The sequence below is a fragment of the Ictidomys tridecemlineatus genome, chromosome 12 (genome assembly GCF_052094955.1).
Source record: "Ictidomys tridecemlineatus isolate mIctTri1 chromosome 12, mIctTri1.hap1, whole genome shotgun sequence".
Taxonomy (NCBI): domain Eukaryota; kingdom Metazoa; phylum Chordata; class Mammalia; order Rodentia; family Sciuridae; genus Ictidomys; species Ictidomys tridecemlineatus.
In genome coordinates this window covers 69,736,693-69,750,892 of record NC_135488.1, presented here as the reverse complement: position 1 = coordinate 69,750,892, position 14,200 = coordinate 69,736,693, and the positions used below count along the sequence as shown (strand labels likewise).

The 14,200-nt window shown below is 34.1% G+C and overlaps 1 protein-coding gene and 1 pseudogene across 9 annotated transcripts in view; one reads left to right on the top strand and one right to left on the bottom strand.

Annotated features, from left to right (window-relative positions):
* Nucleotides 1-14,200, bottom strand: part of Vps54 (VPS54 subunit of GARP complex) — an 87,038-nt gene that overhangs the window by 25,228 nt on the left and 47,610 nt on the right. For all 9 annotated transcript variants that reach the window (XR_002483602.3, XM_078029116.1, XM_078029115.1 and 6 more), the window contains 2 exons: nucleotides 12,432-12,528; nucleotides 3,227-3,567 (listed from right to left, as the gene is read on the bottom strand). Coding sequence is in view for 8 of the 9 variants with exons in the window: in XM_078029116.1 (XP_077885242.1) it covers nucleotides 3,227-3,567; nucleotides 12,432-12,528 (438 nt within the window). In the remaining variant the exon portion in view is untranslated. The remainder of the gene's footprint in view (nucleotides 1-3,226; nucleotides 3,568-12,431; nucleotides 12,529-14,200) is intronic.
* Nucleotides 6,088-6,796, top strand: LOC120884998 (ATP synthase F(0) complex subunit g, mitochondrial pseudogene; annotated as a pseudogene).

Genomic DNA, 14,200 nt, shown 5'->3' with positions numbered 1-14,200 from the left:
CTGGGATGTGGCTCAAGCGGTAGCGCGCTCGCCTAGCATGCGTGCGGCCCGGGTTCGATCCTCAGCAGCACCACATACCAACAAAGATATTGTGTCCGCCGAGAATTAAGAAAAAATAAATAAATGTTAAAATTCTCTCTCTCTCTCTGTCCCCCTCTCTCACTCTCTCTTTAAAAAAAAAAAAAAAAAAGAATTTTGAAGTCTTGGCTGTATGCTACCAATTCACGAAGATATAAATGGAAAACATCAAATAAAACCAAGTGAAGGGCTGGGGTTGTGTCTCAGGGGTAGAAGGGTTGTGACTCAGTGGTACAGCTCTTGCCTAGCATGTATGTGGCACTGGGTTCAATTCTCACACTGCATATAAATAAATAAATAAAGCCCAATGACAATTAAAAAAATATTAACAAACAAACAAGTAAAGTCTTTTAAAAGTAGGATGACAAATAGAAAAAGCTGGAAACTTTTTTTAAAAAACTAGTTGTAGATGGACAGCATGCCTTTATTTTATTTACTTATTTTTTAAAATGTGGTACTGAGGATCCAACCCAGTGTCTCACACATGCTAGGCAAGCGCTCTACCACTGAACTACAACCCCAGCCCCAGTCCCAGGAAAAGTTTTAAAAAATTTTTTTAATTAGCTACAATTTTGCTTTTCAAAAAATTTCTTTTTATTTTGTAAGTTTAATTGCCTAACTTTCATATCACTGGAAAAAAGCAACAAACAAATCCAAACATAATGCAGGATTTCCACTCTGAATGTATATCCAAAAGATCTCAAACATACATTTGTACACCCAAGTTCATAGCAGAACTATCCAAAATACCTAAGAAGTAAACAAAGTGCTAACATATGAATGAATAAACAAAATGCGGCAAATTCATATAATGGAATATTATTCAGCCTTAAAGGAAGGAAATTCTGACATATAAGACACATGGATGTACTCTAAGGACATTATGCTACATAAAATAAGCTGGTTACAAAAAACCACTATGATTCTACTTTTATGCAGGAACTAGAATGTTTAAATTCATAAAGACAGAAAGTAGTGGTGGTTGCCAGTGGCTGGGGAGAGGCAGAATGGAGAGTTGTTATTGCGTACAGTTTCAGTTCTACAAGATGAAAAAAAAAAAATTTTAAATGGGATGGGAATAAGCATGGTGGCACAAGCCAGTAATCCCAGTGGCTCTGGAGGCTGAGGAAAGAGACTTTCGAGTTCAAAGCCAGCCTCAGCAAAAGCAAGGCACTAAGCAACTCAGTGAGATCCTGTCTCTAAATAAAATACAAAATAGGGCTGGGGATGTGGCACAGTGGTCAAGTGCCCTTGAGTTCAATCCTGGTACAAAAAAAAAAAAAAAATGGGGGTGGGATGGTGATGTAGCTTAAATGTAAAGTGGCCTTAGGTTCAATCCTCAATACCAGGGGATAGGGAAAAGGCTAGAATATAGCCTTAGACACAAATGGAAGCTACATGCTGCAGAAGGAAAGCTGCCTTTTCAAGTGAGGCTCCCCTATCTCTGAAATGTTACATGACAGAAATAAAATTGTTTACTATATAAGCAAAATTCCCTATTACATTTTTATCTCTCTTTGAATAACAATTTTAGGCTATACCCTTCCTTTTATAAATATGAAAATATTAGCCAAAAAATGAATATATATATATTTACACACAGTTCAGGAGTTGTTTTGGTAGGAAGTGGTGTTATAGTTGGCTTAATACTGTAACTATGACTTCCATAAACTCCTAGAGCACAGGTTGATTATGTAAAGATTAGCAAAAGTAAAAAGTCTTTTATTATTCTTAACAATATCTAAATTCAAACCTCTTAGGCCACAAAATTTTATTGGCTTTGTTTTGTCTTTTAGATACCAGAGATTACTGGAATACCTCATGAGCTTTGAATGTGGTCTATGGATTATATGGTAATAATTCATCACTGTTTTCTTATATTTAATTGGTATAGTATGATTATGTAGAGAGTACTCTTGTATTCTGGAAGTACATACTGTAATATCTGAGATAATAGGGCATCATGCCTACAACCTCCTGTCAAATGATTCAGAAAAACATTAACATGAGAGACAGGGAGAGGGGAGTGAAAGAAAAAAGGAGAGAGACAGGGCTGGGGCTGTAGCTCAGTGGTAGCGTGCTTGCCCAGCATGCTGAGGTACTGGGTTCAATCCTCAGCACCACGTAAAAATAAACAAATAAAATAAAGGCATTCTATCTGTCTACAACTATGAAAAAAATATTTTTTTTAAAAGGAAGGAAACAAGGTAATGTGATAAATTAACAATTGGGCAATCTGTAAAATGGAAATATAAGTGTTTTTATACTATCATGACAACTTGTCTATAAATGTGAACTTCAAAATAAGTTTTTAAAAAACAATGTTTTTTTTTAAAGAGAGAGTGAGAGAGAGAGAAGGAGAGAGAGAGAGAGAATTTTTTTTAATATTTATTTTTTAGTTATCGGCAGACACAACATCTTTGTTTGTATGTGGTGCTGAGGATCGAACCTGGGCCGCACACATGCCTGGCGAGCGCGCTACTGCTTGAGCCACATCCCCAGCCCAAAAAATAATGTTTAAAAAGACAGCATGGTGCACTTGGAAATTCATGTCTTTGAAAAACCAAAAGTTGTATATCAATAGATCTTTGCTATACATAAAATACAAAAGTGAGAAAAACAAAGAGGGCTGGGATTGTGGCTCAAATGGTAGAGTGCTCGCCTGGCCTGTGTGAAGCACTGGGTTCAACCCTTAGCACCACATTAAAAAAAAAAAAAAAAAAAAAAGATATTGTGTTCACCTAAAACTAAAATAATTAAATATTTAAAAAAAAAAAAAAGAAAGAAAGAAAAATGACCGAAGCAATAACAGACCTAGGTTCAGGTCAAATTCTGACACTAGTGACAAAGTTCTCAAGGTATCAGTAGCCATATCACTGAAATAAAGGCATTCAATTAAATAATTTAATAAATTAAAGTTTCTTTCCTGCCTTTAAATCATATAAATTTTCCATTATCTTCAAATCTCACCTCTGTACCTTTCTTCTGTTTTCAAAGAGAATGTTTAATAAAATTAATATATTTTTGATAAATTCCAAGATGAAAGTTTACATTTTTTTAAGTAAAATGAATATTCAATCTTACTGAAACCATTAATAAAATGATTTAATAAAAATCTTGCCAATTTGGCAACAACCACTATACTCACATAATATCCACACCTCCTGGAGTAGCAGATGATGATGTCTGTTCTTTGCTAGAAGAAGAATCAGTAGTACATTCTGGTTCAGATACTGAATCACTGCTGCAGGGCTCACTATTTGGAGATGCATTTCTTTGTGAGGTAGTGTCAACTACTATAGGTGCTAATTCGCCCTCACTGAATGCATCACTTATAAACATGCCTTCATGGATTAAATAAGCCACTTCTGTATCCAGCGAATTATCTTTTGCAGCATTTTTCTGCTGTGAAATCTCCTCCAATTCTCGAGTCCTTTGATTTTTGTCAAGAACTGAGAGAACAACATTGTGAATGATATTCAATGTTGCCTAAAAAAAAGGATATATTTTTAAAGGATTTAATATATCTTGTGAATTCTGTACACTAATTTTGAACATCTAACATAAATGAGTCAAGGTCATGTACACCAGAATTTCTACACAGTAAAAGCGATTTGTAAAAACAAAACAAAACAACAACAACAACAACAAAAAAGAACTGCTCAGGAGAAAATAGGTTCAATAAAGCTTAGTTATTTTATATATATATATATATATATATATATATATATATATATATATATATATTTCTTTTGGTACCAGAGATTAAACCCACAGTCACTTAACCATTGAGCCACATTCCCTAGCCTTCTTTATTTTTTGCTTTTGAGATAGAGTCTCACTAAGTTGCTTAGGCTAACCTTAAACTTGGGATATACCTGGTCAGCCTCCCAAACCGCTGGGATTATAGGCATGTATTACCATGCCTGGCTTAGTTATTTTTTTTTAATGGAATTCTTAAAATATATATTTTTCTAACCTCTTATGCAGGCTACATCACTATATTATAACTTGCCTATGAGAGAATCATATTAGTTCATACGCCTGCTTAAAAAAAATAATTTTTATTCCTTACCACACCTAGGCTATGCCCATTTCTCATTTCTCCTCATCCCTTCTCTCACTTATTCACTGTGCACTAGACATTCTGGTTCTCTTTCTAGTCTTCTAACATTCCAACATGATTCCCATCTCAGTGCCATCCCTGCTGGTTCTATGCAGAACACTGTGTGAAGTTTGGTCCTTGCACACTTCTCATCACACAGGTTCTGGCACAAATAGAAACTTTCCTCAAAGAGGCCTTGTCTGACTCTCTTCCCAGCTAGTTGGGTTTTTTGTTTGTTTGTTTTTTAAGAATATTTACTATTGTCTAAAATTATCTTTTTAATTTATTTGTTCTAGGTCTCCTTCTGCTGCGTTAGCTCCACGAGATATTATAAGGCTATAACCTAGAAGAGTGCCTGATAAATAAGAAGTTCTCAATAAATATTAATTATAATTAATGTCTGTGGACTATTAACAAATAAAGGATTATTTGCCCAATTTAAAATTCAAGATTGTGTTCTCAAAATTTCTTGCTCCCTTTCTTTAAAGTCTTGATTTCTTTTTAAGGGATCTACATGGTTCTAGAGAAGCAAACTCTTAATTTCAATTCTTCAAAGTCAGCATAGGATCCACGATAGTAAAATCAGCACTTGGAACTATCAAGGTCTTAGCTTAAAGGTAGACAGGCTGAGAACTGCAAAAAAACAAAGCCAAGACTTGATGACATCATCAATATTCTATTAAGCACCTAAAGGCTAACCTATCTTTCTTTTTTTTTCAGTTTTATGAGCTAATAAATCCTCTTAATTGAGACATCAAGTTGTGTATTGCATTACTTGGAAAGGAAAGCACTCTGAAGTGATACAAAATGATACAGTATACAGCAGATATAGCTTTCAAGAATCTTAGTATCAAACTGTCTAATAACTCTGCCTTTCCCCCTCTTTAATTATCATTAACTTCTTTGCTGTCACAAACCTGCTGTTTGTTATAGTCTACCACATCTGCTTATAATTCCCATTACTGTTCAATTTTTCATGCACAGATTTCTCCAATCTTTGTTTTGCCTTTCTTTTTCATTCTTCTGTCTTGCTGACTTTCTTTGTTTTTTTTTTTATTTTTAATTTTTTAAATAATAACAAGACAGTGATGAGGGACAAGATCTTTCTTGCCCAATTTCTCTATACCTCCCTATCGTATAGCAGTCATGCTATTCAAGTAAAATTGAGCTCATTTTCCACCTTCAGTCAGTATACTTTCAACCTCCTTGCCTCACAATTAGTTCACACAAGAAAAGCCAGACCTCAACTAATTCACACATGGCATTTTCCTGACCACAGTGACTGGGCATGTTCAATTAATTAAAGCCAAGGACATTCATTTGTTCTTGTTCTATGTGGTGTAGTGTGCAAATGTGGCAGACCTGGAACTGATGGAGCCAACAAGAAAAACGAAGACAAAGCTTAACAACAGAGAAACTAACCTTGAGAACCAAGACAAAAAAACATGCATATAGCCCATCTTCTCTTGTGCTATTTTTAGTTATCTAAGTTTTTATATTTCTCTTAGTCTTAAACTCATTTGAATACTTTTCCCTTTGAACTAACAATATCAATTGAAACAGTAAATTTTCCATATAATCAGTATTAGGGCTTTTCCTTTACTGTTTTTACCATATCTACAATTATAAAGATTTGGTGATTACTTTTCTCCAAGTCCAGGGCTATTCATGTTTAAGGATGCCAGAAAACTGGTCTCCAAGAAACATTTTACAATGTATATTAGGTAATAGTAGGTACACAATTTACTTTCTGAACTATTAGGAAACTCACATTTAAACTTCACATTTAAAATAAACCAGGTCAGATAAACCAAATACAATTTTCCAACTGAGAATAGAATACATTAAATATTCTGATAATTATATTCATGAGTCTGTAAGATGACAGATTAAGGTTATTTTCCATGCAACAAAGTGAAAATTTAGGAACTAAAACCTTGCAAAGAATGTAAGTTCATTTTAGGACTATTCGTGTTTTTTCATTATACAAATAGGCCTAATCTATGGAGTTCATACAACAAACAAGGATTTTAATAAAAATTCAAAATACAATGAATAGTGAAGATGAACAAAGCATGGAGGGGTTGTACTTTCTGATTTCAAAACTTACTACAAAGCTACAGTAATCAAAACAGTGTAGACTAGCATAATGTCAGACATATAAACCAGTGGAGATGGCCCTCATATAAATGGTAAAATGATTTTTGACAAGGGTGCTAAGACCATTCAATGAGGAGGAAAGAGCCTTTTCAATAAATGCTGCTGGGAAAACTTGGAATTCGCATGCAAGATTATAAGACCCTTGTCTTTTTTTTTTTTTTCTTTCCATCCTAGAATATTGGCCCTATTTGTCTGTAGCCTTGTGGAGAAGGACCCAGTGCTGGTAAAAACTGCTGAGACTTACTCAAAGCCTCAACAGGTCACATTGTAGCATTATGTCAAGCTTGAGCTGGTTCCTCCAATTATTGTTGAGATCCCTACAGCTATGGTGAATAAGTATTCAAACTGGTAGCTTCAAATAGCTCACAGTTAAGAAAGCTGTGCTGAATAGTATGAATGTGGTTTTATATCAGAGAGATCATAGGCAAGCATGGCAGAGTTGGCTATGTTTGAAGACAAATCTTTAGTATTTCATTATATCCAATACATTATTTGAGTGTTCTTGGACCATGTGTGATCAGCAGCTATCTGAATAAAATGTGTTAAAAAAAAAAAAAAAGTAGATCCTAGTGGAAGAAATTTAGATCACAAGGACTCCACCCTCATGAATGAATCATCACCCTAACAATGATTTGCATCTGTAGATTGAGTCTGGTAGGGATGTATTACTTCCCTCAAAAGCAGATAGTATAAAAAGATGAGCCTGGCTCCTTGCTTCCTCTATCTCACCTTATGATTTCTTCCTCACATATTCAACCATTAGGGCCGCAGATGTGGCTCAGTGGGGAGCACTTGCCTAGCATACATAGGCCCTGGGTTTGATCCTAGAACCACTACAAGTTAAAAATCCTTTATTAGGCCCATCTTTGTGATGCCATCCACCATGAGATTCAAGTATATACACCATGCTCTTGAACCTTCAGTTCAGGTTCAGATATTTTGTTAAAAACAATACAAAATGCTCTAGGATAACCACCCATAGAGATATTAATTCAAACTGGATACAGTGGAGCATACTCATAATCCCAGAGACTTGGGAGGCTGAGGCAGGAGAATCACAAAGTTTGAAGCCAGCCTCAGCTACATAACAAGATCTTGTCTCAAAAATAAAAGAATAAAAATGACTAGGGATACATAGTTCAGTAATAAAGCACTCCTGGGTTCAACCTCTAGTACTGGAGGAAAAAAAAAAGAAAACTTAATTCAAAATAGATAAAAAACATAATACCTAATGTTAAAAATTCTTAGAATAAAATACAGGGTAGCTTTAAGACACTGGACTGGCATTGATTTCTTTTTTTTTTTTTTAATATTTATTTTTGAGTTATCGGCAGACACAACATCTTTGTATGTGGTGCTGAGGATTGAACCCGGGCCGCGCGCATGCCAGGCAAGCGTGCTACCGCTTGAGCCACATCCCCAGCCCCGGGCATTGATTTCTTGGATATAATGCCAAATGCACAGGCAACAACAACAACAAAAAAATACAAGTAAAAGGTTCTATACCAAAATAAAAACTTTTTATGCATCAAAAGATGCCATTTAGAGTTGGCATAGTGGTGCACACCTTTAATCCCAGAGGCTCAGGAGGCTCAAGAAGAAGGATTGTGAGTTCAAAGCAAGTCTCAGCAATTTACAAGGACCTTAAGCAACTCATCAAGACTGTCTCTAACAAGAACAAAAAAGGCTAGGTGGTTAAGCACCTCTGGGTTCAATCCCTAGTACCAAAAGATACCATCAACAGAGTGAAAACCTAACTCATGGAATTGGACAAAATATTTATAAATCATGTATCTAATAAGGGGTTAAAAATCCAGGATATATAAAGAACTTTTACAGCTTAACAAGAAAATAACCCAATTAAATAACAGGCAAAGCATTTCTCCAAAGAAGCCATACAATAAGCAAATGAAATACTCAACATCACTAATCATTAGAGAAATGCAAATTAAAACCACAGTGAAATACCAGGACAAACTCATTAAGATGGCTCAAACCAGAAAATAACAAGTGTTAGTAAGAATCTAGAAACACTGTGCACTATTAGCAGAAATGTAAAATGGTACAGTTGCTATGGAAAACGGTAAGAGTCCCTCAAAAAATTAGAATTACAGTATGATCTAGTAATTCCATTTCTGGGTATATTTCCAAGCAGGCACTCAAAGAGATATTTATGTCTATGTTCAATGACAGCATTATTCACAATAGCCAAAGACAGAAGTAAATCAAGTGGCAGATGAATGAATAAACTAAATATAATATAAACATATAATGAAATGTCATTCAGCCTAGAAAAAGAAGGCAATTATAATCATGCTACAATGTGAATGACACTTTGAGGACATTAGGCTAAATGAAATAAGCCAGTCACAAAAGGATGAATATTGTATGATTCTACTTAAATCAAACTCAGAGAGACAGAAAGTAGAGTGGTGGTTTCCAGGAGTAAGAGGAAAAATAAGGCATTGTTTAATACTTTTTTTTTGCAAGATAAAAGAAGTTCTGTGGGTTGAGGTTGGGGTTCAGAGGCAGAGCACTTGCCTGGCATATGTGGGGCACTGGGTTCAATCCTCAGCACCACATAAAATAAACAAAATAAAGAAGTTGTGTCCATGTATATTAAAAAAAAAAGTGAAGCATGATTAAAAAAAAAAAGGTTCTGAGACTGGATGGTGGTTAGGGCTGCACAAGGTGAATAAACACAATGCCTCAGAATTGTACACTTAACAATAAATTCCATGTTATGTTCATCTTACAATAAAAAATTAAAAATATATACTAAAACAATTAACAGCAATATAGATCCTTGAGCCATTAATAATTGGTCAAAGAAAAATTTTCAAACCCCAATCTTTTCATTGCTTATCCATTCAAAAATATTACTAAAATATTCTGTTGCTTTAACATCTTTGAAAAAATATCATTTACTTTAATATTAAAGTGACATAAAAATGTATTTTGTTTTTGAGAAATAAACACAAGAACATAGGATAGCAAATTTTATATATATATATATATATAAAATTTAGTGTAGATGAACACCAAATCTTTATTTATTTTGATGTGGTGCTAAGGATGGGACCCCCAGTGCCTCACACATGCGAGGCAGGTGTTCTACCACTGAGCTACAGCCCCAGCTTGCAATTATTTACCCTGATAAATTAAACAAGAAAATTAAATACTATGTTATTCCTGTTAACATAATAAACACTATTAAAAAGCAAAACAACATTTTATGATTGTAAATAATGCTTCTCTTAAAAGAAAATTCATGGAAAACAGAAGAATAAAAGTTTTAAATGACATGTGATCCAACCACCTAATATAACCACCAAAAATATAAGCTCTGTTTTATGAACAGATAAAAAATATTTTTTGACATAGCTGAAATCACACTATATAAGTAGGTCTCATATCTTGCCTTTTCATTTAATATTATAATGTACCCATTTTAGGCCAGACTGGGTAACTTAGCGAGACCCTGTCTCAAAATAAAATTTAAAAAGGGCTGGAGACAGTGGTAGAGTTGCCCCTGGGTTCAATTCCCAGTGCCACAAAGGAAAAGAAAAACAGCTCATAATTATGTAATTAACATTATTTTTTGTGAATAATTCCTTATAATAATAATAATAGAATCACAAACTTTTTTCAAGGCAAAAAGTGCCATATTTGAAGGTTACATGTCATAGTCAAAGATGTTCTACATAATTACAAATTTAAGTGGCTCAAATGTGAAAACAAGAAATCATATAACTATGATAAATCACAGTTCCTATGCTGTACAGACATCAAATAATAATTCTACTTAATTTTAGCATAGAGTCTAAAAGTGGAATCATTACTTTAAAAATTACAGGAAAAAAAAGTTTGCCAATTCTACACTACGTATTTTAGGAGTTCTCTATATCTGTAATACAGATGTGTGTAACAAGGTCATAGAACCTAAGAAAAAGTAGAAACATGGTCTAGTTCTTAAACAATTAATAGAGCCAGACTTGCTGTCCTTCATCATCAATGGGTGGTGAGATCTACAATTTCATCCCACCATTCTCAAGCATTCAAATTAAGCATATTCTATAAAACTTGACTGACCCTGATTGAAAAGCTTCTACATGTAACTCAGCATTGCTCCAATGTCAGTAAAGAAAATCCATGTGGTAGAGAAGTACCAAAGTCCCCAAGATGATTTCATATGGTACTCATGAGAAGCTAGGGGTGTTAACTAGCAATACAACACAACACTGACACTTAATAACTCAATATCAAACTTAACAAATGGCCCCTTTAAAAACTGCATTGAATAATTTTTAATGACTATATTCTTATTAAAACACAGCTATCATATGTTAGTGATTACTAAAGTCTGGATCTAGAATATCCCAAAAAGGTCCATGTGTTCAAGGCTTGGTCCTTGTTACAACTGCATATAAGGTGTTTCCCAAAAGCTCCTGTTAATGCCAGAACATTCAGAGAAAAAATGATTAGATTATGGAACTGTAACCTGATCATTCAATCCTAATTTGAATGGACTGATTAGGAGGTGACTGTAATAGGGTGGGGCATAGTTGGAAGAGGTAGGTCTCTTGGGGGTGTGCCCTGGAAGAGTACATCTTTCCTATGGCCCCTTCCCCCTACCTCCCTTTCTGCTTTCTTGCTGCCATGATGGAAGTAGCTTCCCTTTGCCAATGTCCCCTCTTAGGATGTGCTGCTTCACCTTGGGCCCAGGGCAATATAATAGTCTTTACCTCTGAAACTGTGAACCAAAATAAACTTTTACTTTATTTTACCAAAATAAACTTTTACTTTTCTTGTCAGGTATTTTGGTCACAATGACAGAAAAGCTAACTAATGCGGACCTATTGTAGCAATTTTCAGAGGTGGGGTTTTGGGAAATGATCATGAGGGCTCTAATTTTATCAATGGATTAACCCACTGATGAATTCATAACTCAGTGAACTATTGGAAGGTGGTGGAAACTATATGGTGGAAGAGAGTAAGTTCTTTGGGGCATTCCCTTATAGACTATATCTTGTCCTTACCCTCTTTCTCCACCAGACATTTTCTACTTTTGGTAGTCATGAGTTAATAGTGAACAGCTATACTCCATCTTATCCTCCCTGCCACAATGTTGTACCTCATCATCAGCCCACAGCAATGGGGCCAAGCAACTAAGGACTGAAACCTCTGAAACCATGAGCCAAGGAGTAAAGATATGTCTTTACTCCTTTGTTTTTTCCTCAGGTATTTTGTCACAGTGCCAGAATGCTGACTAGCACAGTGATTCTAACCAATATGTATTATAGTCTGGCATTTTTTCTTAAAAAAAAAGTTTTATGGCATGTGTTCTTGTTCTTATATTAAATGGCTTAAAATTAAATGGTCTAGCTAAAGAGACAAATGTAATATATGATGTTTGATTGAAACTTAGAACAGAAAAATGAAACAAAAACCTATAATAATGGACATTAGTGAGATAATCTGAATATGAACAATGTTAAAAAAACAATATTATATCAGCATCAAACTTCTAGGAAAATTAGTGGTTTGGGATGAGTTTTTAGTGTTTCACAATATTGAACCTCTATATAATCTAGAAGGATTTGAGCATTATACGAGTACAAAAGGAGACTGGTGTGGAAGGTCTGTAATCCCAGCTACCTGGGAGGCTGAGGGAGGAGAACTACAAATTCCAGGCCAGCCTGGAAAAATTTTGTGAGACTCTGTCTCAACATAAAAAAATAAAAGGAGCTGGGAATGCAGCTCAGTGGGAAAGAACCCTTGGGTTTGATTCCCAGTACCAAAAAAAAAAAAAAAAAAATCACAGGAGGAAAAATTATTATTTAATATTTAATACCAAGTAAGCACTATAATATTTCTTTTTAACATAGAACCATTCAAAAGTATAAGAATTACCAAAATACTGAGGCACTTCAATTCTTATTTAAAACCAAGCCTCTTTAGATAAATCACAAAAACAAACTAATTATATTTTATTCTAGCTCAATTACATACATACACACATACATACATACACAAAGAATGATAAAAATTGTAGGGATATTCTGGACAAACTAATATGTAAGCTTACCTTAACTCTCTGTAGGAAAATTTTAAACTTAGAAAAAATATCCTTTAACAGGTCAAACCACTGGGGAAAATTCAACATTCTCATCTGATCTGCAAGCCTACAATAAAATAAGAAAAATAATGATTGTCTCTGGACTAATAGGATAACATCTACAAATGGGAAGAATCTATCTAAATACTGTCTAGTAACAAGAACAAAATGCAATTTTATTTAGATCTCTAATGTAGAATTTTGAGTTGAAGGCATCAATTAACAGAACAACTTCTACTTGTTTAAAAATCTTTAAGATTAATGTAAGTAAGTATGCTAATATATAAACTTTATATCAATTCATATGAACACGTTTTGTGAAGGAATAAACCATACAGAAATAAAGCAATTTTGGCAAAAAGTAAGGGTAACTTCTGGAATAAATATAGAAATGTAATATCTCCCTCAACAAATTTAATGACCTGTTTTTCTAACTACAAAGTACTTTTCTACATCTGAAAAGTAATACAACATGATGGTTAAGAACATGGGCTCTGGAGCCATGCTTCCTTGATTCAAACTTTCAGCAGCTTAATGGAATTAATTATTAACTACGTGAGCCTATCAAGTGATCAGTCCTCATACTCCCATTTTTTCATCTTAACATGGGAAAGGTAATAAAATCTCCCTTACATAGTTTTATAAATAAGTTAAAGCAATGCATGGTACTTTTAAAATATGCTATGTAAGTAGGAGCCTATATTTATTATTTGATAGATGACAACAATCAATAATTTCAAAAATGAAATAGATTAATGCAAAACAGAATTCCACAAAGATATTTTCATAGTACTAAAATGATTTATTACTCTAAATTTTTAATAAATGCTGCTGAAGCCAAAAGTTTATTCTCAAAAAAATATGCCTATATAGATATACTAAAGTTCCCTACTTAAAGTTGAAAAAATTCCCTACAGGAGAAGAAAATGAAGTCACCAACTCTCAAGTGTCAATGACTTACATTTTCTAGCTATTATTCATTTATTATATTTGCTTCAGCTAATTCTGAAATTGATTTCACAATCTTCATTCTGTGGGTTTGAGCCAGAAAAAGTTCACAGTTGTCTTTACATTATCATTCATGTTTTAGGCCATAATGAATAAAATTTAGATATGCAGATGTATGAGCAGTTCAGTCATAAAATACTTATCACTAGTTTCAAAATAAAAGAACAGGAACTTCCAAGGGTAAAAACCAAAAATTACAGACAGGCAATTCAAAATCAAATTCTCAAACTCTTTCAAGCCAATGATTAGTTTGGTTTCAATTACATAGCTGAATAACTTAAACTTAATACTTGCTATCCAGCTGAAATGATTATCTTCAATTTCCCAACTTTGTATCTACCTTCTATCCATCTCCCACTCTCCTCTCTGCCCCATGAGGCCAACCTGTTGGGCTTGGCCAATGAGGAGCCCTTAGAAAGGCTAGAAGAAGAAAGACACATAAAGTCACTCCTTATTTGCAGTTATATGTTCTGCAGTTTTGGTTACCTGAAGTCCAAAAATAGTAAATGGAAATTTTCAGAAGTAAACAAATTATAAGTTTTAAATGTGTGCCATCCCAAGTAATATAATACCTTGCACAAACCCAATCCTTTCCACCCAGGACATGAATCATCTCTTTGTCCAGTCTATCCATCCTATGTATGATACCTTTCCATTAGTCATTTAGTAGCCTCTCATTTATCAGATCGACTATGTTGGTTCACAGGGTTTATGTTTAAGTAAGTAACCTT